Raw genomic sequence first — 23,152 nt, forward strand, 5'->3', positions numbered from 1 at the left:
CTTCCTGATTCTGGAACTTTATCCCTTTCTGCAACTCTTCCTTTCTGTACGTAGATAGATCCAAGTGCCTGACCTACAGTACTTTCCATCTGCTCGAAGACCTTCTAACATTTTTTGCAGGACAGGGGTGCCCTCAGTCTTTGTTTGTCTGAAGAAGTCTTCATTTCTCCTTTACTTTTGAAGGGCTATTTCATTGAGTGCACAGTTCTAGTTTCATGGTTGTTTTTCTTTGAAAACCCTAAATATGTATTTAACTTTCCTCTTCTCTTGCCTGCATAGCTTCTGGCGGATGCCCTTTGTCATTCTTTTCCTTGTTCTTCTAAAGATCCTTTTGCCTCACCTACCTCCGGTGCTTTCTAAGTGGTCTTTTGGTTTCTAGTTTTCCACAGTCTTCATTCCACACACCTGTGTTTGTGGAGCTTGAGGGGATTTATTCTAGTGCACTCTCTGAACTTCTTGGATCTCCGGTGTCTGTCATTAACTTTGGAGAGTTTTTGGCCCTTACTAGTTCTAGTGTTTGCTCACTCCTTCAGACATTCTGATTGTCTCGTATTGTTGTTCTTGGATTTTTGGCTCTAGCGAGTTTTTGTTTTGGGACTGTTTTATCTTTGCTTTTGTTTTCTGTAATTCTTGTTTCTCTGTGCATTTCTGTGTGAGAAGTTCCTGTGGATGTGTCTTGCAGCCCACTGGTTCTTTCCTTGGCTGCGTCCCCTCTGCTGCTGAGCCCATCACCGGTGTCTTCACATCTCATGCAGTGCTCCCGCTGTGAGCGCTCGCAGGACCATCCGTTCGGATGTGTCAGCCCTTACCATATCACTCATTTCAGATTCCCTGTCTGGTCACTTCCACTCATTTCTGTCTCCGTATTCTCAGGATGGTTCCTGTTGTGACTCTCAGAACCTCTGCTTGAATTGCCTTTAGATCTCATGTGTTCTTGTACCTGAAGCTCCTTTGGTACAAGCTCTTTGTCTCTCACTCTTGATTCTGAGAGCTTTCATTTTGGATCAGTCTTCCAGGTCAGTGATGTTCTAATGGTATCTTACCTGTCATAATGTTAATTACAACTGTAATTCTTATTTCTAAGCTTTAATTTACTTTTTCATATCTGCCCAGCAACTTTTTATATTCCTTTGTTCCTTGATTTTCAAAAAAAATTTTCCCAGTACTGGAGACTAATCCCAGGGCCTCATGAATGCTAGACAAGCATGCCACCACAGAGCTATACCTCCAGCCCTGCTTAATTTTTTTATTTCATCTTTTCCTTAAGCATTTAACATAGTATGTATATTCACTGGGGATTGAGCCCAGGGTCTTTTTGCACTGAGCTGTATCTCCAGCCTTATTTTGTTATTTTGAGACAGGATCTCATTAAGTTGTTCAGGCTGGTCTCAAATTTGTGATCCTCCTGCCTCAGCCTCCCAGAGTGCTAGAATTACAAGCATTCAGCACCATACCTGACTAAAGTCATTTTGTATTTGAATGAAACCTTGAGAACCTAAATCTGTTTTTATTGTTCCCAGTGACGTCACTCAAGAATGCTTTTTTCTTGATATGGGTAGTGGGTTTTTTTCCATTGTGAAGTCACGCCTATGCAGTTGACTTTGTGATCTGCCCCCCCAATCCCTGGCTAGGAGATACCTGCTTAGGAGAGGATTTTTGTCTGCTGGTGCAGGTGCAGTATGTACTGACCCTCCTCTTGAGAATCCAGAGAGGCCAGTCTCCCATGGGGCAGGTCTCAGTCGCCATGTAACTTGGTCACTGATGTGTCTGTCACATGTACCCTGGGGGCAGCCTCCCTTCCCTTCACCTCTGCCTTGTGTGTCTCACTACCTTTTACCACTGTATGTCCTTTGTCCTTGTTCTAGCAGTTTGTTGCCCAGGTGTTTGTGCAGGTGCAGAGTTCTGTAGCCTCTATGGTACCACACAGAGCCTTGGCCCAGGGCAGAAGTAAGCTGGGCAGGAGATGCACCCACTTTGCACATCCCACTTGCCCTTCCTCAGGCAGATTTATCCCTGACCTGGAGCTGCTAGGTCACCCTTCAGCAGAACTAGAATCTGCATCAGAACCCAAGGTTTCCAACTTTAAATCTTGTCTTTTCATCTAACGAAATCACTGTACTAATCAAGATATGGTCCACTGTGAAGGGGAAGGATGTTTTGGATTATCCACTGGGAGCCTGGGGAAAATAGAGAATAGTCCCTAGGTTCTGGCTCTTGTGAGTTCAGTGCATTTGTGGAGCCTTAGACTGGGAGGTGGTCCCCATTCAGCTCTGGGTCATGTGGTCTCAGTCCCTTCTTATCTTCGGTCTGAAGTATGCATCTGTCCTGGTTAACTCTGAGACATATGCACAACTGCTGCAGGTGTGGTGGAAATTGTCTGTCTCTTTTCATTGCTGGGACAAAATACCCAAGACCCATAAGTTTGTAGAGGTTTCAGGCCATAGTTGGCTAGCTCCAAGGTAGGGTGACATGGCAGAGGGGCATGGCAGAGGAGAAACAGTTCATAGCAGGGCAGGCAGAAGGCAACAGAAGCAGCTAAAGCAGCACCAGCGGTCTGCTGTAGATCTTCGGTCTGCTTTCTGTTCCATCCAGGCTACTAGCCTATTGATTGGTACACCCACATCCAGGGTTAATCCTAGTTTCACACTCTTAATCCACATTCACAAACCCTAATCTAGGCAGCTCCAAAAACCCCCACCTATGACCACATGAGGCTGTAGAGGAACATCTAGATAGAAGGCATGGTAGAAATAATTAAAACATGGCACTGGTATATGCTCAGGCTGGAATGGGCAGGGTGGACAGGGTGGCATGCTGTGAGGAAAACTAGGACATAAATAGATTGTGACTTGGGAGATCATGTGCACCTGGATCTGAACTTTATTTTAAAGGTAGTAGTCAGCTCTTCCAGCCTGAGAACTAGCAAGGTGGTCCTTTGCCTGTTTACATCTCTGAGAGGAACATTGAAAAGCCTCGGTTAGGCAGAAATACAGAATAGAGCTACTCACCTGAACTCTCTTGTGCCCTGGGATATGTGGATCAATTTATCTACCCCCGCCCACCCCATGTTTGCCAGTCATCTTCTGCACCCATGCACCTGCTGTCCAGCCTGGTATCCACGGTGGAATCAGTGGGGAGGTCTTGCAGAACCCACTCAGACCAGAACGTGCTTACCAGAAGCATTCATTGGTGTTGGCATTTGTGTCAGGGATTTCACTTACAGCAGAAATATCCTTCCTGTGAATTACTTCCTTTGTCTGAAGTGGAGAGCAGTTCAGAACCTTTGTGTGATAGAGCTGTGTAAACAGTGAAATCAGTGTTCGAGTTCAGTCTCTTGTCCACCTTCCTAGACTGTATGGTGGACTCCCTGGTGCTCAGGGAGGCATGGCCTGAAACAATATAGTTGTCAGGTGATGTTTTATTCTGAGAAAAAACCCTGGAGCTGCTGAGCTTGGTAGGCATCTCAATAGACATCTTGTACCAAACCAGTGAAAACAGTACAACTTGTTTCGATGCTAATCCCTGCCCACTGCCTGCAGTCTCTACAGCTGGGTCTTTTGGAGTAAGTGGGCTTCTGAAGTGTTAATTTATTCTTTTAAAGTTGGTCCTTATTCCTCTAATCATACATTTATTGAACACCCAGTATGTGCCAGGCCTTGTGCTATGTTCTAGGAAAAACAAAATCAGTTCATTCTGGTCCATGTTTTCAAAGAGTTTCCAGTCTAAAAAAGGAGACAAAAATGTCATGAAAATTACACCTGTGGTGTGCCTAATTTAACCTGAGGGTGCAGACAGAAAAGTGGTCCTGGAGAGGGAGACAGTGAAGCCTTGGGATGGCTTTGCAGAGTAAGAGACTGGAATAGAGTTTTAGAGAGAAAGCAAGAGCTCGGTAGATCTAAGTGTGGTGGAGCCCATGTGGCCATACCGCCTTCCCAGAGGTGAACCCCGACAGTGCCCAGTTGTGTGTGGGGAGAGACTCAGGAAGTGCTGAAGTTGCTTCTGCCACCCAGATCTTAGCTGCTGGGCCAGCAAGGTGGGCCATTTCTCCAGAGTCAAGAGTGCAGGAAAGCAGGCTGGTTAGCCTGGGCAAAAGGCCCCCAAGACTGTTACTTCACATCAAATGCTCTCAACAGAGCATTGTGTAGTTTTCCACAGTGTAGAACCTAGTATCTGTTGGAATGGTTTTCTCTGCTCTTTGCTCTCTGGGGCTCTCCTGCCAGAACAGCTAGTTCAGACCTTGTCATCCTAAGGGCCTGTCTGTTCCCACTGTTAAGTTCTGAGCATCCTGCTCCAGCCCCTGCCCTCGCACCACCCCAAGTCCCTGAGCTTTGCCAGGGGCCTGAGGGGAGTTCCTGCCCACTTCCTGTGCCAGAAGCATGTGAGAGAGTGGGTGCAGCTGGGAGGATTGGCTCAGTTGATGGGTTTGTGTCCAGGGGCCATAGTCTTAGAAAATGATAGTTCACCACCTTCGTACTCACTGCCTACTTCCTGCAGGCCAGGCAGGTGCTGAATCTTAGCAGAGCCCTAGAGCTAGGTATTTCTAGGTTACGGATGAGAAAAAGAGTGAGTGATTTGCCTAAGGTCACACAGCTAGTCAAAGGGAGGCCAAGAGGTGGGACTCAGGTTCAAATTAGCTCTGTCACTGACCGTGCCTCTGTAGTCCCTGAGCTGGATGTTCAGTCCCCGCTCTGTCTGGCAACTCCAGAATCCCTCCTTTCCTCATCACCTTCCCCCTCTTCACCATCACCTCTCATTTCTCACCCCATAGCTAACTCCTCCAGAGTCTTCCTCCCCTTTCGCTTCACCGACCATGTGGTCACAGATGGATATTTCTAGCAAAGGTCTGCCAAATCCCCTCCCCTGTTGCCTAAGACCTCCTGTGCGTCCCATGCCCATTACAGAGTCACACGGTTACCTCTGATGTGACCACTGCCCCACCGTCCTGAAGCCTGCCAGGCGTGGCCCTGTCACCCATGTACGTGGACCGCCCCTAGCCTCTGCCCCTCCCCTTCCCCCTCTGCCCCATGCAGCCCCCTGGGGCTCTCCTGAGCTGCCCCAGCACCCGCTCCCCAGGGCCCCTGCTCAGTCCTCATTTTGGGCCACAGGCTCTCCTTCCCAACACTAACAGTGTCATAGGAACCCTCCTGGGAATTTGCCTAAATCCTGCCAGGGGGTGATACCCAGCATGGACCGGAATGGTCAGCAAGGCCAGGAGCTAGATGTCCCATCCTGTTGCAGAACGTCTGTGATTCGGGGGAGCTAGCCATTAACCAGTAGGCTGAAATGCCATGCATTGAAGTGTGGTCGGAGAGGAGGGAAGATCAGGGGTCCCCATGGGCTTAGTGAGGCTTGCCTTGGTCCTGGGTGCGAGTGTTAAGCTGTGGGAGCAGAGGTGGTGGTGGCAGCTACTCTGGGACAGTGACATCTGGGCTGAGGCCTGGGGATATGAGTGAGTAGGGTGAACATGGGCACAGCATAAACAGATGAAGATGGAGAGGCACTTGAGGGTTTGCAGACCAGGGGAGGGAAGGCCTGTGTGTGCAAGACAGAGGGAGGCCAGCCCAGTGTCTCAGGGTCTCGTGCAGCCATGGTAAGGGCGCTGGGTTTTATGTTAGAAGCAGCAGAAACCCATCTGGATGCTCTAAGCAGGGTAGTGGCACTCAGTAGAGGTCACTCGGTTGCCGTGAGAAAAGGGATGGGTGGGAGCCCACATGCAGGCTGCAAAGTAGTGTGGCTGTGAGGGTGACAGATGTCAGGGCTGGGCCTGGGTGCAGGATAGGACAGGAAAGACTCAGGAACACCAGGTGTGCACAGCACCCGGTAAAGTGTGCATGCTGCTGGCCACCTACCGACTGGCCCTCACCATCCTGCCTTGGTGCCCTCCACGTAGGCCTGCCCCTGGGGCCCAGACCCACTTGCTGGGGCCTCGGCTTGTAATCACCTATGGAATTCCACTAGTTCACGCTGTGCTGCAGGGTGCCCAGGTGTGAGGTCAGTGGAAAGGAGCATCGTTTTCATCAGAGATTCCAGGTGGACTTGCTAGCAGTGTTTGTTAAAATGTCAGATGAGAAGCAGCCATAGGCACACGCACCACATTTGAAATGTTGCTAGACAGGAGGCGTAGAGCCTGCTGAGGTGTCCAAAGGCATCCGTTGCTTTTGAAGTACACCGCTGGTTGCAGATTGACCTACATGTCTGGTCTTATAAGTAAGGCGCACAGTGCTTTGTGAGATGTTCTTTCCCAGTGGGCACCAGCCCATGGGGGCATGGCCCGCAAGGCTGCAGTCACACTTGCTCTGTTTATAGATGAACTACTTAGGTAAGCGGAATATTAATTTTGATATGTGATTAGAAAATTTTTTTTTGTAGGCTTTACCGCCAGCACCTGTTCAGAATCACACAAATAAGCATCAGGTATTCAATGCATCTCTTCAAGACCATATTTATCCGAGCTGTTTTGGGAATACTCCAGAGTGGAATAGTTCTAAATTTATAAGTCTTTGGGGATCAGAAGTGATGAATGATAAGAACTGGAATCCTGGCACTTTCTTGCCAGATACAATTTCTGGTAAGGAATTTGTTAAAACTTTCTTAAGATTTTAAAATTACCTGAGCCACGTAGATTGCCATCTTTGGTTTAGTCCCCTGTGGGATCCCCAATGCAGCAGGGCAGCTGCTGCCCCCAGCCCTCCGTCTGCAGCGGGAGCCCCTTAGGGCCTGTTCCCCACGCCACACTGCCACACCGGGCCCCACGCCGACACACAGAACTCTGGCCCCGCTCTGCCCCCCTCCAGCTGCTTAGCAGCACAGTGAATGGCACTGGCGCAGCCCAGCCTGCTGTGCACCGGCTCTCCAGGGCTCGTGCCCGGCCCTTAGTTCTCAGGCTCTGGTGACAGCCAGACCACCGCCAGAACACGGAGCAAGGGGGCAGTGCCACAGTTCACTCGGGTACAGTGATTCTGCTCCTTTCCCTGGCTTCTGTATCGGCCCAGAGGGACCTCTCCCCTCTAATGAGCTGCTTCCTCCCTGCCCACCTCAGCCACACAGGCTCAGCTGTAACTTCTACCACAGGGCCAAGAGCACCTGAGGAGGGGCTGGTACTTGTACCTCCTCTCTGTCTTCATGTGGCTCCAGCTGCTGGTGGCCCCTGCCCCCCCGTATGCGCTCAGAACAGAAGCTAGACTTGACATCCTGATCTGTGCTTGGAAAGGATTTCTAGCTGTGTGATCTTGGGCAAGTTGCTTGGCCTCTCTGAGCCTCAGTTTCTTCATCTTTAGGATAGGAATAACAGTACCAAACTCAGAAAGTCATTTTGAGATATTAACTTTGTAAAGCACCTAGCACAGGGATTGGCACATAGTAGATGCTCAATAAATCCAACCCCCCAGAAGAAAGACTGGTTCTCTAGCATCCTCCCAGGGCAGTCCTGACTCAGTAGCAGCCCCATGTTCAGTCCGTAGCATTCTCTGCAGGGTTTCACTTAGGTACTGTTCATTTTAGAAGTCCTAATTTTCCCGTTCTTCCCCGAAGGGAGTGATATATTAGGGCCAGCAATCTCGGAAACAAGACCTGAAGCTCTTCCACCTCAGCCAAGCAGTGATGCGTCCACAGCAGTGGATAATAAAGAGAAAAAAAATGCTGCGAAAAAGAAATGTTTGTACAATTTCCAAGACGCTTTCATGGAAGCAAACAAAGTTGTCATGGCCACCTCCTCCGCCACATCCTCCGTGTCCTGCACAGCCACCACAGTGCAGTCAAGCAACAGCCAGTTCAAAGTGTCATCCAAGAGACCTCCTTCAATAGGTAAGGCCCCCTAGCCCAGGCCCAGGAGCCACTGGGCCCGCTTGCTTTCCATCCTCTCTGTGTCATGGCCGTTGCCCCTGCTGGCTGGAGCCACACAGGTACTCAGTGCCTGCAGGTGCTCCCCGCAAAGAGCGTGGCTTTGGCCTCTGTCGGAGCTCAGCTGTCGCCCCAGGTGCCCTGGGCTCCACAGCGCTGACTCTTGCCTCCCGTTTCTGCAGTCCCTCTTCAGTGACACGACGAGGTCATTGCTTTCCAAGCACAGGCGGGTTCCTCAGAAGCTGCTTTAGGAAAACACTGAGCCAAAAGCTGCCTGTCAACCAGTTTGTCACGTTAGTCAGTTTCCTAACGGTGAGGGAGACCCAGAGTGATGCCAAGGGACAGGGAACCCGGCTGGAGGGGCTCTCACCAGCCAAAGCTGGGGCAGTGTGAGCATCAGAAGGAGTAGTCATAGACCAGCTTGTTGCAGGGGCAACGTTAATGTGATGGATTGTGGTGCTCAGAGAAAGTCAGGAACCAGTGGGGATGTTCCAGTCATCTCTGGGGGAGAGGAAGCTCTTTTTCACAGATGACACCACTACTAGGTATGTGCCGAGGACAGAAGTAAAAAGTCACCACCTTGCAGCCAGCAGTGCAGTAGCTACTTCAGGTCAGCAGAATTGTGGTGCTTAAAACACTGGACGTGAGTGCATGCCTAGCATTTAAGGGTTCTTGGGGTCCATCTCCAACACCAGAAAAAGAAAGAAGAGGAAAAAAAAAATACAAGCATTGGGGGCTGGGGATTTAGCTCAGCGGCAAAGCGCCTGCCTGGCAAGCGCAAGGTCGTGAGTTCGGTTCCTGGTACCGGAGAAAAACCAAAAAAAAAAAAAATACAAGCATTGGGGGCTGGGGATTTAGCTCAGCGGCAAAGCGCCTGCCTGGCAAGCGCAAGGTCGTGAGTTCGGTTCCTGGTACCGGAGAAAAACCAAAAAAAAAAAAAATACAAGCATTGAGGCTGGTAAGCACGGCATTTCCACTGTCCAAAGGCCACACAGGGTGGAGGGAAACTGGCAGCCCCTGCTCAGCAGCACCACACAGAGGACGTGGGGTGCTTCCTTTTGCCATCACATGGTGAGGAAGGATCAGACTCATCTTTGCTGGATTCGAACCTAGAACAGCTCACCTGAGTCTGTGAAACAAGATAAATACAGAGTGGTGCACAGTGGACCTCTTGAAAATTGTCCATCTTATGAAAGGAGAAAAGAAGAGGCTGGGTTGGTGGGAGCTGTGAAGGTCATGGGAAATGGGCTGCCTGTTGGCTTAGAGCCTGGCCCAGCAGGCTGCCCTGGTGCTCAGCAGCAGAGCTTGGCTAAGGCCAAGCACAGCTTCTCCAGATGTCAGGCCAAAGGGGGGGGGGGTGTGTGTGTGTGTGTGTGTGTCTGCACGCACACGGTCACATATTGATTGAGACAAATCAGCAAAGGATGAGTGTTAGTCCTTCAGCTTTCTCAAGGTTTGAACATCATTTTCAGAACAAAAAGTTGGGGGAAATATAATGAAACAGGAAAATCTGTGTTTCCCTCATACATGGCAGTGCGATTTGTGTCTCTACCCAGGTGACGTCTTTCACGGCATCAACAAGGAGGACCACAGGCACTCTGCACCCGCTGCTCCCAGGAACAGCCCCACGGGCCTGGCTCCACTTCCCACCCTCTCCCCTGCTGCGCTGTCCCCTGCCTCCACACCTCACCTTGCAAACCTTGCAACCCCAACATTCCCCAAAACCCCAACCACAGCTCCCGGTTTTGTGGACACACGCAAGAGCTTCTGTCCCACCCCCGTGGCACCACCACCTTCCAACACAGATGGCTCCATCAGTGCCCCACCCAGCGTCTGCAGGTGAGGTGCCTGGGGCCCCAAGGGGAGGACAGGCGCACTATGCCCACTGGGGTTGCTGCCAGTCCTCCCTAGGAATGAACGAGCAGAGGCCTAGCAGCTACAGCCCTGCGGGTCAAGACTACACCTGACCGTTGGCAGCATCAGGGTGCACGTTATTTTTAAGTTATATTTGTTCTACATTGGGTAGTATCAGAAGAAAATGAATAAACTGTAGAGTGAAGCAAAAACCACTCAACAGGTTTTTCTAAGGTCAGGCTGTCCTTGAGCTTACTATATAGCCTCTACTGGCCTTAAACTTGGGTTTTTCCTGCCTCAGCCTCCTGAGTGCTGGGATTCTTACTACCTTTGAACTTGCCCATGTGAAGCTGTCCTGCCTCCTCCTCAGTACAGAAGTAGGGGTAGCAGGGACAGGCAGTGCAATCAGAGAAGACATGGGAGCCTGTGTACCTGCTCAGGGACACCTCTTGAGTGTTAGTGCAACTGCTGTGTGTATCGTCAGCCATCGTTGCTGACCTTGTGGACCTGGTGCCCCACGTGGCCCATCTGTGAAGTGGTCAGGAGTGCTGTGGAACCTGAGCCCCCTGGGCAGGCACTGACAGCTGTGTGTGGCTTTGTAGTGACCCTGACTGTGAAGGGCACCGCTGCGAGAATGGCGTGTACGACCCGCAGCAGGACGACGGGGATGAGAGTGCTGACGAGGACAGCTGCTCTGAGCACAGCTCCAGCACCTCGACCTCCACCAACCAGAAGGAGGGCAAGTACTGCGACTGCTGCTACTGCGAGTTCTTCGGGCATGGCGGGGTAAGCCATCCGGCAGTGCACACGCTGTGTGGGGGGCTCCTGTCCCGGAGCAGAGTCAGGACACGGTCAGAAGCAGCGATTCCACATTCAGCTTACACTTACTTAGAGAAGATTTTATCACTGCATTTTCGTATTTGTTTGTGATTTTTTTAAATAGTTGATGAAGTAGGGGAGCTTACTAAATGCATCCCATGTAATACTATGTGGCTAGGGGCTGGGGATTTAGCTCAGCGGCACAGCACCTGCCTGGCAAGCACAAGGTCGTGAATTCGATTCCCGGTACCGGAAAAAAACCAAAACCAAAAAAATAAGTAAATAAAAATAAAATAAAATATTACTGTGTGGCTACTTAGAGCAGTGCCGTCTGGACATCTTGAGTCCTCTTGTTGGCTGAATACAAAAGATGTTGATAACATCTACCACTTTCCATCTTTCCATAGTAGTAATTATATTTCGGTAAGCAGATACCACCTGAGGGTTTGGTGTCTTGGTTACTTTTGTTGTTGCTGAGACAGAATGACAGAATACCCAGCATCTAAAATCACAGGAGGAGAGGTTCATTTCAGCTCACAGTTTCTATCGGTTCCAGTCCATAGCTGGCTGCCAGACAGGGCGGCAGGGCAGGGGGCATCACAGAGTGGGGAGCCCTTCTTCTGTCGCCCATACGCCAGGGGAGGGTACCCTCAACCCCAGCATCACACACCCATGATCCAGCCACCTCCAGGAAGCCCCACGTATGACCACATGAGGTTTCAGGGGGCCACCTAGATGCAAGGTATAATAGAGGGTTAGCAGGAAATGCAGAGAATGCTGGTTTTTATTTCCTACAGTGTGCACATGGTTTTAGCAATGAGCAGTGTGATAGCAAGCCAAACGTGGTGGTATACTCCTGTGGTCCTAGCACTCGGGGTTGAGGCAGGAGGACCCTTGTGAGTTCAAGGCCAGCCTGGACTGCATCATGAGACCCTGCCTCAAAAAGCAGAAGCAGGGCAGGAAGGACTGAGAGCCATGAAGCACTGAAGAGGAAACTTGTAAATGGAGGGAAAGAGCAGACAAGCTTCTTGACATGAAAGGGTGAACATACTAATCACACAGAGGTGGAAGGCTGTGTGTAACTACATCCTTTCAGCTTAAAAATTCATTTATATTTATCTTACCAGATTTTCTTAAATAAAACCTCAGCAAGGTAGGTGCCAAAATGCAGCTCTCAGGTAGCATAAGGATGTGTTTTTCTGTTTTGTGCCATTTATTTATCTTGTTACTTTTCATAATGCTCATGTATAACTTAAGTAATTTTTTAATGATAGGCAATTTTAGAGATGTTCGGTAATTTGTTACATTCACATGTATAGCTTAGTTGTGTCCTTACTTGTTTTAGCCCCCAGCTGCACCAACAAGTAGAAATTATGCAGAAATGAGGGAGAAACTTCGTTTACGGCTGACCAAGAGGAAGGAAGAGCAACCTAAAAAAATGGATCAGATCTCAGAGCGGGAAAGTGTCGTTGACCATCGCAGGGTAGAGGATTTGTTACAGTTTATAAACAGCTCAGAGACGAAGCCTGTAAGCAGCACGCGGGCAGCCAAGCGAGCCAGGCACAAGCAGAGGAAGGTAAGCAAATGCTGGCTCCGTGGGTGCTGGCTCTGTGGAGTGCTGTGTGGGCTTAGTGGCATGGTGCTCACGGGAGGTCAGCTGGCCTGCGGTAACTTGCTTTACTTTTTTTTCTTTGGTACTGCAAATCGAACTCAGGACCTTGCACTTACCAGGCAGGTGCTTATGCTGCTGAGCTATATCCCCAGCCCGTGCACACTAACTTGGTGCCTTGACTGACTGGTAACCTGAACTGGAAGCTGGTTAAAACCTCACTTTGAGTTTCCAGGACAACGTCAGGTCCTGTGCTGACCGTTGTGGGGTGGCAGTCTCTGTAGCTCTGTCTGTGACTAACTTCTTTTCCCAAGGAGGTGACAGTGGGGGTAGGGTGTGGTGGGGCAGACCTTGGGATAAAATGGGACCTTCCCCCCACCAGGGGGGTGCAGATGTGCCTTTGATACGGGATGAGACCAGGCCCCAGCAGAGCCTCTTGGACACAGGCTGAGCAGCCGCTATCCGTGCTCCTTTTGTTTTTGATGCATTGGGCATTCCAGATGATGATGGCCAGCGTGTGACACTGACATCAGGGGTGAAGAGTCTCTCGAGCAGCCTTGTTGGGAAGCCCTAGGTGCCCTAGGCTGGACTTAACACTCACTCTCCTTTGAGTGACTTCCTGTTGCTGCTCTCTGCCTAGCCCGTTTCACAGGGTGGCCCTCACATCAGGGGCTGTGGTGGCTAACCCACAGGCGTAGTCTGCCTGTGGACTCCAGCCTGGCATAGCCTCTCTCATGGGCTAGCTGGGAGCTAGCCTGCTGCTGGCCCAGCAGTGGTGAGGTACTCATACAGCATGCAAGGGGGCCCACAGATGATCGCAGAGAGGACACTGACCAGCCTGCATGGACACACAGACAGCTGACCCTAGGGCACAGCTCTACATGCCATGGTAGGGGGATGGACAGACCATGAACCCTCAGGAGAAGCTTTCCCTCTGTCACACAGAGGAAGGGTTCTCAATAATTTTACATGAATTGTCAAGTAATTTTAAAGACCTAGCATTGTAGGGCTGGGATGTGGCTTAGTGACAGTGTGGTTGCCTGACACGCACAAGGCCCTGTCGTCACTCCTCAGGCCCTGGAATCACCGCCAAAAGCAAAACAAGTTGTTTATTATGTTTTAACTACCATTTTTTATTTACGTTTTTTAAAAAACAAGTAGAGTTGTTTCTTAAAAATATTTTAGAAGATAGTTGGGCGTGGTGGCGCATGTCTTAATGCAAGCTACTCAGGATGTGGAGGTAGGAAGATCCCATGTTTGAAGCCAGCCTGGGCAACTTAGCAAAATGCTGTCTTTCTGTCTGTCTCTGTCTCTGTCTCTGTCTCTATCTCTAACTATCTCTTTATCTCTATCTATGTATAAACATGTTGTGAGCTGCATAATAACACACATAATGAGAATTTAATCTTGGACAGGACCCTTTTTTTCCAGGCAGTGTTTTTGCAAAAGTTTCTCCCACACACTAGCTTTTCTGGAGTTCAGTGATGAAAGAAGCCATGTTTTTTGCTGTGTGTGTATGTGTGTGTGTGTGTGTGTGTGTGTAAGTAGGGTCTTCCTCTGACTGTGTAGCTCAGACTGCTCTCAAACTCACTGTGTAGCCCAAGCTGACTTCAAAACTTCAATCCTCCTGCCTCAGCCTCTCTAGTGCTGGGATTACAGATGTGCCCCACCATGCCAGATTGCTCCTCATGCTTAATGGCTTTGTTTCTGAATAGAAGAAATGCTCTCCGTTTGCACCACTGGGCTATACATCACCAGTAAACTGCAGTCTTCACTTGAGATGACGTTAATTCCTTCTCGAGGTAGACCTCAAAGAGGAAGCGATGTCTTGCATGCCATGTAATGGCATTATTTCTGAAAGCCATTTGCTCTGTTACACTAGCGAAAATATATGGGGCTTTTGTTTGTCTGCAAGGGCGGGAAGGAGTGCCTAGTGTTTTGGCCACATTCTGCACATGGCCTGTCGATGCAGGTAAGTGCAGCAACAGCAGCTCTCTGTCATGGGCTTCATGTGTGGCCTCAGGTAGGTCACCCACCAGGCCAGGCAAGAACAATTCCCTGACATGTGTATGGGGAGAAGCCAGTCTTCTGGATGTAGGGCAGCAGCTGCTTTGACCTTCTTCCAGGTGCCATGCATTTTATGGCATTTTATGTTAGCCAGTCTCCCAGTAAAGTAAGCACATTTCTTGGTAGATAAATAAAATCTAGATGAATTCCATAGGGTGACATAAGGACAGGTAGGTGTGTTCTTTTGATTTATTATTGCCCCTTCATAGTTGATATCCAGTCATACGATTCACTTTTTAAATTACCTTAGTTTTCTGTATGTTTCAATCCCTGGAATTTTTACTGTGGTCTTAAGCCACCTTCTCTTTCCACATTGGCAGCTGGAGGAGAAGGCACGTCTAGAAGCCGAGGCCAGGGCACGGGAGCACCTGCACCTCCAGGAGGAGCAGCAGCGGCGGGAAGAGGACGAGGATGAGGAGGAGGAAGATGAGGAGCAGCGTTTCAAGGAGGAGTTCCGGCGGCTTCAGGAGCTGCAAAAGTTAAGAGCTGTGAAAAAGAAGAAGAAAGAGAGGCCAAGTAAAGACTGTCCTAAGTTGGACATGCTGGCTAGGAATTTTCAGGCAGTGACAGAGTCTGTCACTGACTCTGAAAATATCCACAATGGCTCAGTAGAGCAGACTGAAGAACCAGAAACCTCATCTCACTCCCCTTCCAGACACACGAACCACTCAGAGCCCAGGCCAGGGCTGGAAACCGACAGGGACACTGTAGATCCTGTTGTGGACACCAGGGACCCCAAGCTTCTCCTCTCTAAGGAGGTCAACGGGAAGCAGCACGAGCCTCTTGCTTTTCTCTTCGACATGATGCATCACCATAAAGAGGGAAATGGCAAACAGAAGCTAAAGCAGACCACTAAGACCAATGGTGAACCTGCGGCGAGGAAGCTTGTAGAGCCCCCCAGAGCCCCCGAGGGGCTGCCTAAGCCACGGGCCCAGATGGAGCCAAAAACTAAGGTGGTTGAGCTCACTTCCCTCACAGAGCAGAAAAAAGAGGAGAGAAAAGCCAATAGTAACAACAATAACAAAAAGCAGCTGAACCACATCAAGGAGGAAAAGTCAACCCCAGTCCCTCCTGAGCCTCTCTCTCCCAACCAGCATCCGCAGAATGGCCGGCTGATACTGGCTGACTCTCCCCAGCCGAAGGGCAAGAACAAGAAAAGCAAGAAGAAGAAAGGAGACAGAGCCAGCAGTTCAATTGGTAAATATAGAGCACAGGAAGGTGTCTCAAGCTTCTGGCTGTGAGTGTTCTGTGTGAGTTGTGGTACAGGGCATCCATCACATCCCCTCCTGCACTGGGATGCCACTTACCTGTCCCTAGGTGTGTGCTCATCATGACATTTTGCAGGAGCAGCAAGAGGCACATGGCTGTGGTGGTTTTGTGTTGTGTTATTTTGAAATAATTTTGTACTTGTCAGAAATATAAAAAATAACACAATTTTTTTTCTGAATATTTTTATATCCATGATTGGTTGAATCCACTAATAGGAAACTGGTGGCCACAGGGTTGCCAGCTGTACTGTCCCTCCCATCACTGGGGATTAACTGTGATGCTGAGTTGAGATGGTGTCTGCCCGGTCTCTCCACAATCAAGTTGATGTTTCCCCTTTGCTAATTAGTGAATCTTAATATCTACATTATAAACGGTATATGCAGATCATCCAGTCCATCTGCTGCCACGGTGTTGTGTGTATTCATCGGCCTTCCTGTTGCTGAACACAACACCCAGAGAAACGGCTTGAAGGAGGAAGGTTTAACGTAGCTTGTGACTGTGGGATTCATTCTGTGGTTGGCTGGCCGCAGGACAGGAGTATCATGGCAGAAGGGCATGGCAGAGCAAAGCTGATTAGTTTGTGGAGACAGGGTGCAGAGCAGCAGAAACGGCGCCAGAGAAGGAGCCAGGGACCAAGTAAAAGTCCCCGAGGTCATACCACATGACCCACCCAGACACACCCGGGGGTGTGCTTTACTAATCTACTAAGCATTTTTTAATCCAATAAAGTTGACTGTCAGGAGTAATTGTCACAATCCATACCTTGTCAACTTTACACCTAAGCACATCTCCTTAAGCCACACTTAATCTTCAAATAAAGATAATAGCAATTGCTATTGTGAAGTGAATCCCAGGGAGCCAGTTCTCCAGGAGGCCCTTCTCAAGCAGGGGTCTCAGAGTCTCTTTTCTCAAATGAAAAGTTGACACTTCTGCACCCTAGAGTCGGAAGTGGACAGTCTTGCTAATTGGCCGTGTGCAAAGTACTTGGTTTTCAGTGGTGCTAATCTCTTTGCCAGCCACACCTCCTTTGTCCCCAACTTAAGCACAGTTCTGTTAGGACCAGTTTTTTCAAATATTTCTCCTCTGACTTTTGCCTACAGTTTTTACTGTAAACTGACTGAAAGCAGCCAGCAGTATCCATACAGCCTGAATATTGGGCTATGTTGAAATTTCCTCCACCAGATTAATTAGTCTACCACTCTTAATCTCAGCCTCTCACAAAATCTTAGAACATGGGCAAAGTGTAAACAAATTTTTCTGCCAAAGGATGATACACCTGGCTTCTAGCCCAACTGTCAGTGGAGTCCTTGATTTTGACTTGAACCTCCTGAGCCTGACCTGTACTATGGCATTCCTATCAGCATTCTGGTCTTCTGAGTTTGAACCAGAATCACACATCAAGATCTGTGTACAGCATTCTAAGGCTTCTCTAGCCAGCATGCTCAAACCTTCCCAAATACTTCCTGCAAACCAGTTCCAAAGCCTTTAAACTACATGATCAGGTACAGTCATAGCAACAACCCCACTTCTTTCGCTGCCACTTTTCTGTGTTGGTCAGCTTTCCTGTTGAGTAGGCATAATACCTAACAACTTAAAGGAGGAGAGGTTTAATGTAGTTCATAGGTTAAGGGGATTTAGTCCATAACTGACTCGAAGGCAGGAACATTGTGGTGGTAGGGCATGGTGGAGCAGTGCTGCTTATAGTTCATGGGAGCTGGGGAGCAGAGAAGCAGAACAGTGCCAGCGAGGATTGTGTGAGGGACCAGATAGAGACTCAGAGGTGCTTCCTGCATAACTCACTCAACACAAACTCAAGGGTTTCCCCTTCTAATCTGCTAGGCCTGTTAGAATTACTGATCACCGTGTACATTTTTTAAAAATTGGTACATGCTTGTAGTATATGATCACATTCATCATGGTGAGTTGGTACATATGTATAAACTCTCTTACCTGGCTTTTCATCCCCCTCCCTCTACTCTTGGACCCCTCTTGTATATATAATTTTTTGTACATGCTTGTAGTACATAATGATCACGTTTCTCGAAGGGACTGGGTACATGTACTCAACACATCTTCCCCTTCCCCATTTTTTTTCATCTCATTTCTTTCTCCCTCTAGCTCTTGCTTCCCCCCCCCCATATGCTAAAAGATCTGCCTGGCCATTTCCTGTTATCAAGCTTTTATTTTATATGTTGGACTTCTCCTATAAGAGAAACCATGCAGTATTTAACTACTTACCAGGCCAATTCTGTAAATATGGGATGACCAACAATTTAATATTTTGGTTAGTTTTTATAAGATAATAGGACATAAAAATCTATTAGAAGATAATAGGACATAAAAATGACAATTTTTATCAACTTTATCAAAATTTTCTCTGTGTGGTGTATCTTAAAACATTCAGTACACATGTGCTCGCTTCAGCAGCACATAAACTAAAATTAGAACAATAGAGAAGGTTAGCACGGCCGCTGCACAAGGATGACATGCAAATTCATGAAGCATTCCATATTTTTAAAAATATATATGTATATACAAGAACAGCTGGGATAATTGTACTGCTGATTTCTACTGGTTTATTAAAAGGAATAGTTAATGCTTAATTTTTTTTCCTTTTTAATTTAATTTTATTTATTTATTTTTGACCAATTTTGCATGCTTATATCTGGAGCAACTAATTTGAAGACAACAGTATGCAGTATAACTATCACTGCTGAATTCCTATCATCTTGTCTACTGAAATTCTGTATTTCTCATGTTTTTTATTATTTTTTATTCCCTTTAAAAAATAAAGAAAATTTAAAAAGTTTTTTAAAAGACAGAAAACCCATTCAGTACACAAAGCAGCATCACAGTGCGGGCAGTCTGTCTGGTCTTGCTCCAAATTCTTTCTGCATTGCTGTCTTTTCTTTGAACGACACACTTCACACTGTTGTGTCAGCCTCCCCTGTTCTCTGTGGGTCATACAATTTCTGTAAAATGTCTACCCACTAATGCTGAAGACGTCAATGATAGATGTTCTGGTTGGCATTTTGCTATCCTGTATTTTTCAATTATTAAGTCTCTTAGATCTAATCTAAGTTGTAAATGACTTTTTCAGTCCCCTTGTTCTGAATAAACAACAAATAAGTTCCATATTGTTTTGTCCAGAAGGTCCATAAATACTTGATAATCTTTCTTTTTTTTTTTTTTTTGGTTTTGTTTTTTTTCCGGTACCAGGAATTGAACTCACGACCTCACACTTACCAGGCAGGTGCTGTGCCACTGAGCTAAATCCCCAGCCCCTTTCCTTGCTTTTTGATTATAGAATAGCTAATTAGATGTTGATCAACTCTGTCAATACCATCCATAGAATTATTATAATCATAGATCACCATTGGGCTTTTTTATTTGTCATACAAACAAGAATTGAATGACCCCTGTCTGAGTATTGCTGGGGTAAACTGTTTTGTGATTGGTTTGGGTCACTGATTCACTTCACCCGCCATTTTGGTCCCCGGGGGCGTCCATGTTCCTACAAATGGCTCAGATTTCACAGTGCATTCTTGCCTTGCCGCCACATTTGCCCGATGAGAGCCCAGCGCATTTACTGACATGTTCAGTCCGCGAGCACATGTAAAGCAGTTTCAGAGTGGCCTGCCCTCACCTCTGCAGAAAACTGGGAACTTACTGGCTTTTACTTTTACACAAAAGGTAACATACCACAGATACTCCTTTTACCTGTTTTTTCCCCTCATTCATTCTCCATGTGCTCCAGAGTGATTCAGAGCGCTTTTCCTTTGTCCAGCTGAATTGTACTCTATTTTTATTGTCCTCCGACTTACTCAGCTGTTTTCCTTCACACCAGCAATTAAGTTGTTCCCATTGCACTGTAATTACTGAGCTGCAGTAAATAGTCCCATGCGTCTTGAAAGGAGAGCGTCAGAAGCAGGAGTGCTGGATCATCAGGGAAACCTGTAGGCAGTTCTGGTAGACACTCCAGCCCTGCCCCACGCTCTACCCCTAGGGTCTGAGCATGGCCAGTGACAGCATGTAGTCAGGTGTCTTCATGTTGCCAATCCATTAACTGGAATTACTCCTCAGTATAGTTTCATTGGCATTTCCTTCTGAGGTCAGTTAATTTTTGAGAGGTGCGGGGTACCAGGGATCGAAGAAGTCAGTTAATATTTGGGAGCTGTTTCTGTATCTTTCTTGTGAAACTTCTACTCATACCTTTTTTTACTTCTTACTGTAATTTTTTACCAGTACTGAGGATGGAGCCTAGGGCCTTGTGCATACCGGGCAAGCACTCTACCACTGAGCTACATACCAAGCCCTCGTATTTTTAAGAATTCTTTTTGTGTTAGAAACTTCGGCCTTTTTAACTATGTAATATGCTGCAGACATTCTTCTACCAGTTCATAAGTTGTCTTCAGACTTTGTTCACAATGTCTTTCAACCAGGTGGACTTTTTTTTCTTTTATGCAGTTTGCCAATCTTTTATTGCCTTAGAGTTTGAGTAATTGTTGGAAAGCTTTATCATAATGCCAGGGTTATAGAGGAATGTACCTAATTTCTTCTAGCGTTTGTGTGATTCCCTTCCCCCAATTTAGATCCGTGATACATTGGGAACTTATTCTTGTGTACATAGTGAGGTATGGATCCAGTTCTTTTTCCAAATGTTGGCTCAGTACCAGTTACAAAATTTAGCTGAGCCTGGTGGCACACGCCTATAAATCTCAGCACTAGGGGAGGCTGAAACAGGCAGATTGTGAATTTGAGGCCAGCCTGAGCTACATAGTGAGACCTTGTCTCAAAATTTAAAATTTAAATTTAAATTTAAAAAAATTTAAAATGATTGAGAACGTACTTTAGCACGTCCTACCTGGGTTCAGCCCCAGTACCAAAAGGAAGGGGGGAAAAAACGGACATGGTGGCACATGCCTGCAACCCTAGCAGTCTGGAAAGCTCAGGCAGGAAAATCACCAGTTGGAGCCCAGCCTGGGCAACTCAGTGCCTTAGTGCAACCCTATCTCAAAGTAATAGAATCTGAAAAGGGCGTTGCGGGGTAGTTCACTGTGAAGGCCCTCGTCGTATCTTAAATGTGTGCCGGTCTCTGCTGCTTGCCTCACAGGCTTCCTTGCTTAGCTTTCTTGCCTGGAGTGTTTCTTTCCATGTTGGCTTCAGTGCCAGTGTGCCTAGAGCCTGTCTGCATCTCAGTAGGACTGCATCAAGTTCATAAGGTAAACAGGAAGAATGGATGTCTGTGTGGTGCAGATTGTCCTTTCTAAGAGTAGGGGTTATGTGTCCATTTATTCAAGTCTACTTTGGGGCTTTTAGAAATGTTTTAAATTTTTTCCATTGATTTTTCACATTTCTTACTCTGTTTATTCCTAAGTAATCAGCTTTGTTTTTAGCTTAGAGTATTATCTACCATTGTATCACCTGACTCCACAGTTCTCCCTGTAGCCTCTGGTCACCTAGCCGTGGCTCAATAGCCATTGAGCACTATTAATGTGGCTTGTTCAGACTGCGAGATGTAAGTACAGGGTACACGCTGGATTTTAAAAGCCTAGTATAAAAAATCTCTCAACATAATTTTATATTAAATACATGCTGTAGTAGTTCATATATCTTATTACATCATCACTAAAATTAATTTCATCTATTCTTAATTTTTTTAAGTGTGGCCACTAAAAAATGTTAAATTGCATATGTGAATGGGGTGATATTTCTGTTGGATGGTGCTGCCAAACTGGTTATCTGTGGCAGATGTGAAAAGGTATTGATTTCGGTGTGTTGACTCCATCTCTTATGTGTACTGTCTTCTTTTGTTTGTATCTATCTGTTGAGTCTCTGGGTATTTCCAGGTACATGGTACATCTGCAAGCAGAGAGAGCTTTACTTGCACTTTTCCAGTTCCCATGCCTCTGAATGTTTTTTCTTAACTTCCTCATGCCCTGGTAAAGCAGGAATGTCTCTGGTGTTTTCACCTTGAGAGAGGTGCTGACCAGAGAGCTAAGCTTTATTTTAGGAAACATTTCCTGAGTGTGTTTGTGAGGAATGGGTGTTGAATTTTAGCGATGGTTTTCTAGCATTTGTGAAAATAGTTTTGATTTTTCTTCGCAGGCCTGTTTATAGTGGTACATTATATCAGTTACTTAACTCAGTTACCTAACTCAGTTACCCAACACTGAACCAACCTTGGATTCCAATGAAACGCACTTAATTGTGATAAATTATATTCTTTGGTTTAGGATTCTGTTTGCTGTTGGCTTTCTTTACATTGTAATATTTTTACAGTGATCTTCTTGCTTGCTTCATGAAAAGAAATAGGAAGTTTTTTGGTTTAATTTTTATTTTCCATATTCTGGAACAACTGCTGTGTTGGGACTATCTAGGCTTGGAAATTTGATAGAATTTGATCGACTCTCTACAGCTGTTAGTACCTGGTGCTTTAGTGAGGTAGTTCTTGACAGCATTTCCTCTTCCCTCCCAGAAAGTGGTTTAATATTTCTATATATAGTGAGGTTAGTTTTGGAAAACCACCTTTCCACAGTAAATTTTCCTTTGCAACTAAATTTTCAATTAAATGTGCATAGATATCTGCAGAACAGACTCTACTTTAAATTTCTTTTCAATGGTTATTTTTCCTTGTCTTTCTTTATTTTGTGTATTCATGCTTGCTTCTTATTTTGCCTAAGTCAGTGATTTTTCTGCGTTGTTAGATTTTTTAATTGGCTTTATTGAGTTTTACTTCTTTCCCTATACCTCCCTAAATTCTGCTTTTGTCTTCATTTTCTACATGTACTTCTTTCTTCCTTGTTCTTTTTTAACTTTTTGACTTAGAAATTGTTTTCATTTCCCCATTTTTATTAATAAAAGTGTTTTAGCACTTGGAGCTTTTCTCTGATGATTGCTGTAAGTATATAGCATAGTCTTATAGATAATTTTCCCATCAGTTTTTTGTTTCCTTTCAAAGAAATTCTGAAGGAAAAAAAAAAAAAACATAAAGAAATTCTGTAATTCCCACATGGGTTTCCCCTTCTGCACTAGTGTAGGCGACTTCTGAGTGCCCTGGGCAGGGAGCCTTTTGTTGTCGTTTCTGGTTGTGTGCATTGTGGTCAGACTGTTGTTTATATTTTAGCTTCATTAAATTTACTGTTGCTTTCTTTGTGACTCAGCATGTTAATTTTCCATTGTAAAAATAGCTAAGGTAATGGCCTCACAGAGCGGAAAGGGTTTGGGCTCGCAGTGGTGGGAGTTCCATCCATGTCCCTGGGCCCCATTGCTAGCCTGTGGCACGAGGCAGCACATCATGACACCTCGTGGTAGGCAGGAGGCACAAAGAGGAGAAGGGCCCAGGGTCCCAATGTCCCTTCATGGCATGCCCCTGTACCTCCTAAAGGTGCCACCACCTCCCAGTAGCCCCATCAGGTGGGGACCAAATGCATGGCCTCTGGGTGACACTTCAGACTCACACCAGGGCATCTAGGGCCTGTGCCATGAGCAGGTGAGGCATGCCTGTCGTGTTCGTCAGTTTCGCTGCTTAGGTCCTCTTTGTCCTCGTGGCTGCCTTGCTACTTGATACTCATGGTCCTGAGTTTCGTGTGTGTCTCTTGTGCCTCTGCCACATGAAGGTGGTTCTGTCGAACTCACAATTCTCCTGCCTTAGTCTCCCAAGTGCTGGGATTACAGGCGTACACCACCACACCT

At 46.9% G+C, this 23,152-nt stretch overlaps 1 protein-coding gene across 4 annotated transcripts in view; it reads left to right on the forward strand.

Annotated features, from left to right (window-relative positions):
• Fam193a (family with sequence similarity 193, member A) overlaps positions 1 to 23,152 on the forward strand; it is an 83,411-nt gene that overhangs the window by 49,993 nt on the left and 10,266 nt on the right. For all 4 annotated transcript variants that reach the window (XR_264493.2, XM_005408737.2, XM_013506797.1 and 1 more), the window contains exons 13-18: positions 6,370 to 6,568; positions 7,531 to 7,803; positions 9,396 to 9,678; positions 10,296 to 10,479; positions 11,858 to 12,088; positions 14,509 to 15,385. Coding sequence is in view for 3 of the 4 variants with exons in the window: in XM_005408737.2 (XP_005408794.1) it covers positions 6,370 to 6,568; positions 7,531 to 7,803; positions 9,396 to 9,678; positions 10,296 to 10,479; positions 11,858 to 12,088; positions 14,509 to 15,385 (2,047 nt within the window). In the remaining variant the exon portion in view is untranslated. The remainder of the gene's footprint in view (positions 1 to 6,369; positions 6,569 to 7,530; positions 7,804 to 9,395; positions 9,679 to 10,295; positions 10,480 to 11,857; positions 12,089 to 14,508; positions 15,386 to 23,152) is intronic.

The sequence above is a fragment of the Chinchilla lanigera genome, unplaced genomic scaffold (genome assembly GCF_000276665.1).
Source record: "Chinchilla lanigera isolate Chin_1 unplaced genomic scaffold, ChiLan1.0 scaffold00113, whole genome shotgun sequence".
NCBI lineage: Eukaryota > Metazoa > Chordata > Mammalia > Rodentia > Chinchillidae > Chinchilla > Chinchilla lanigera.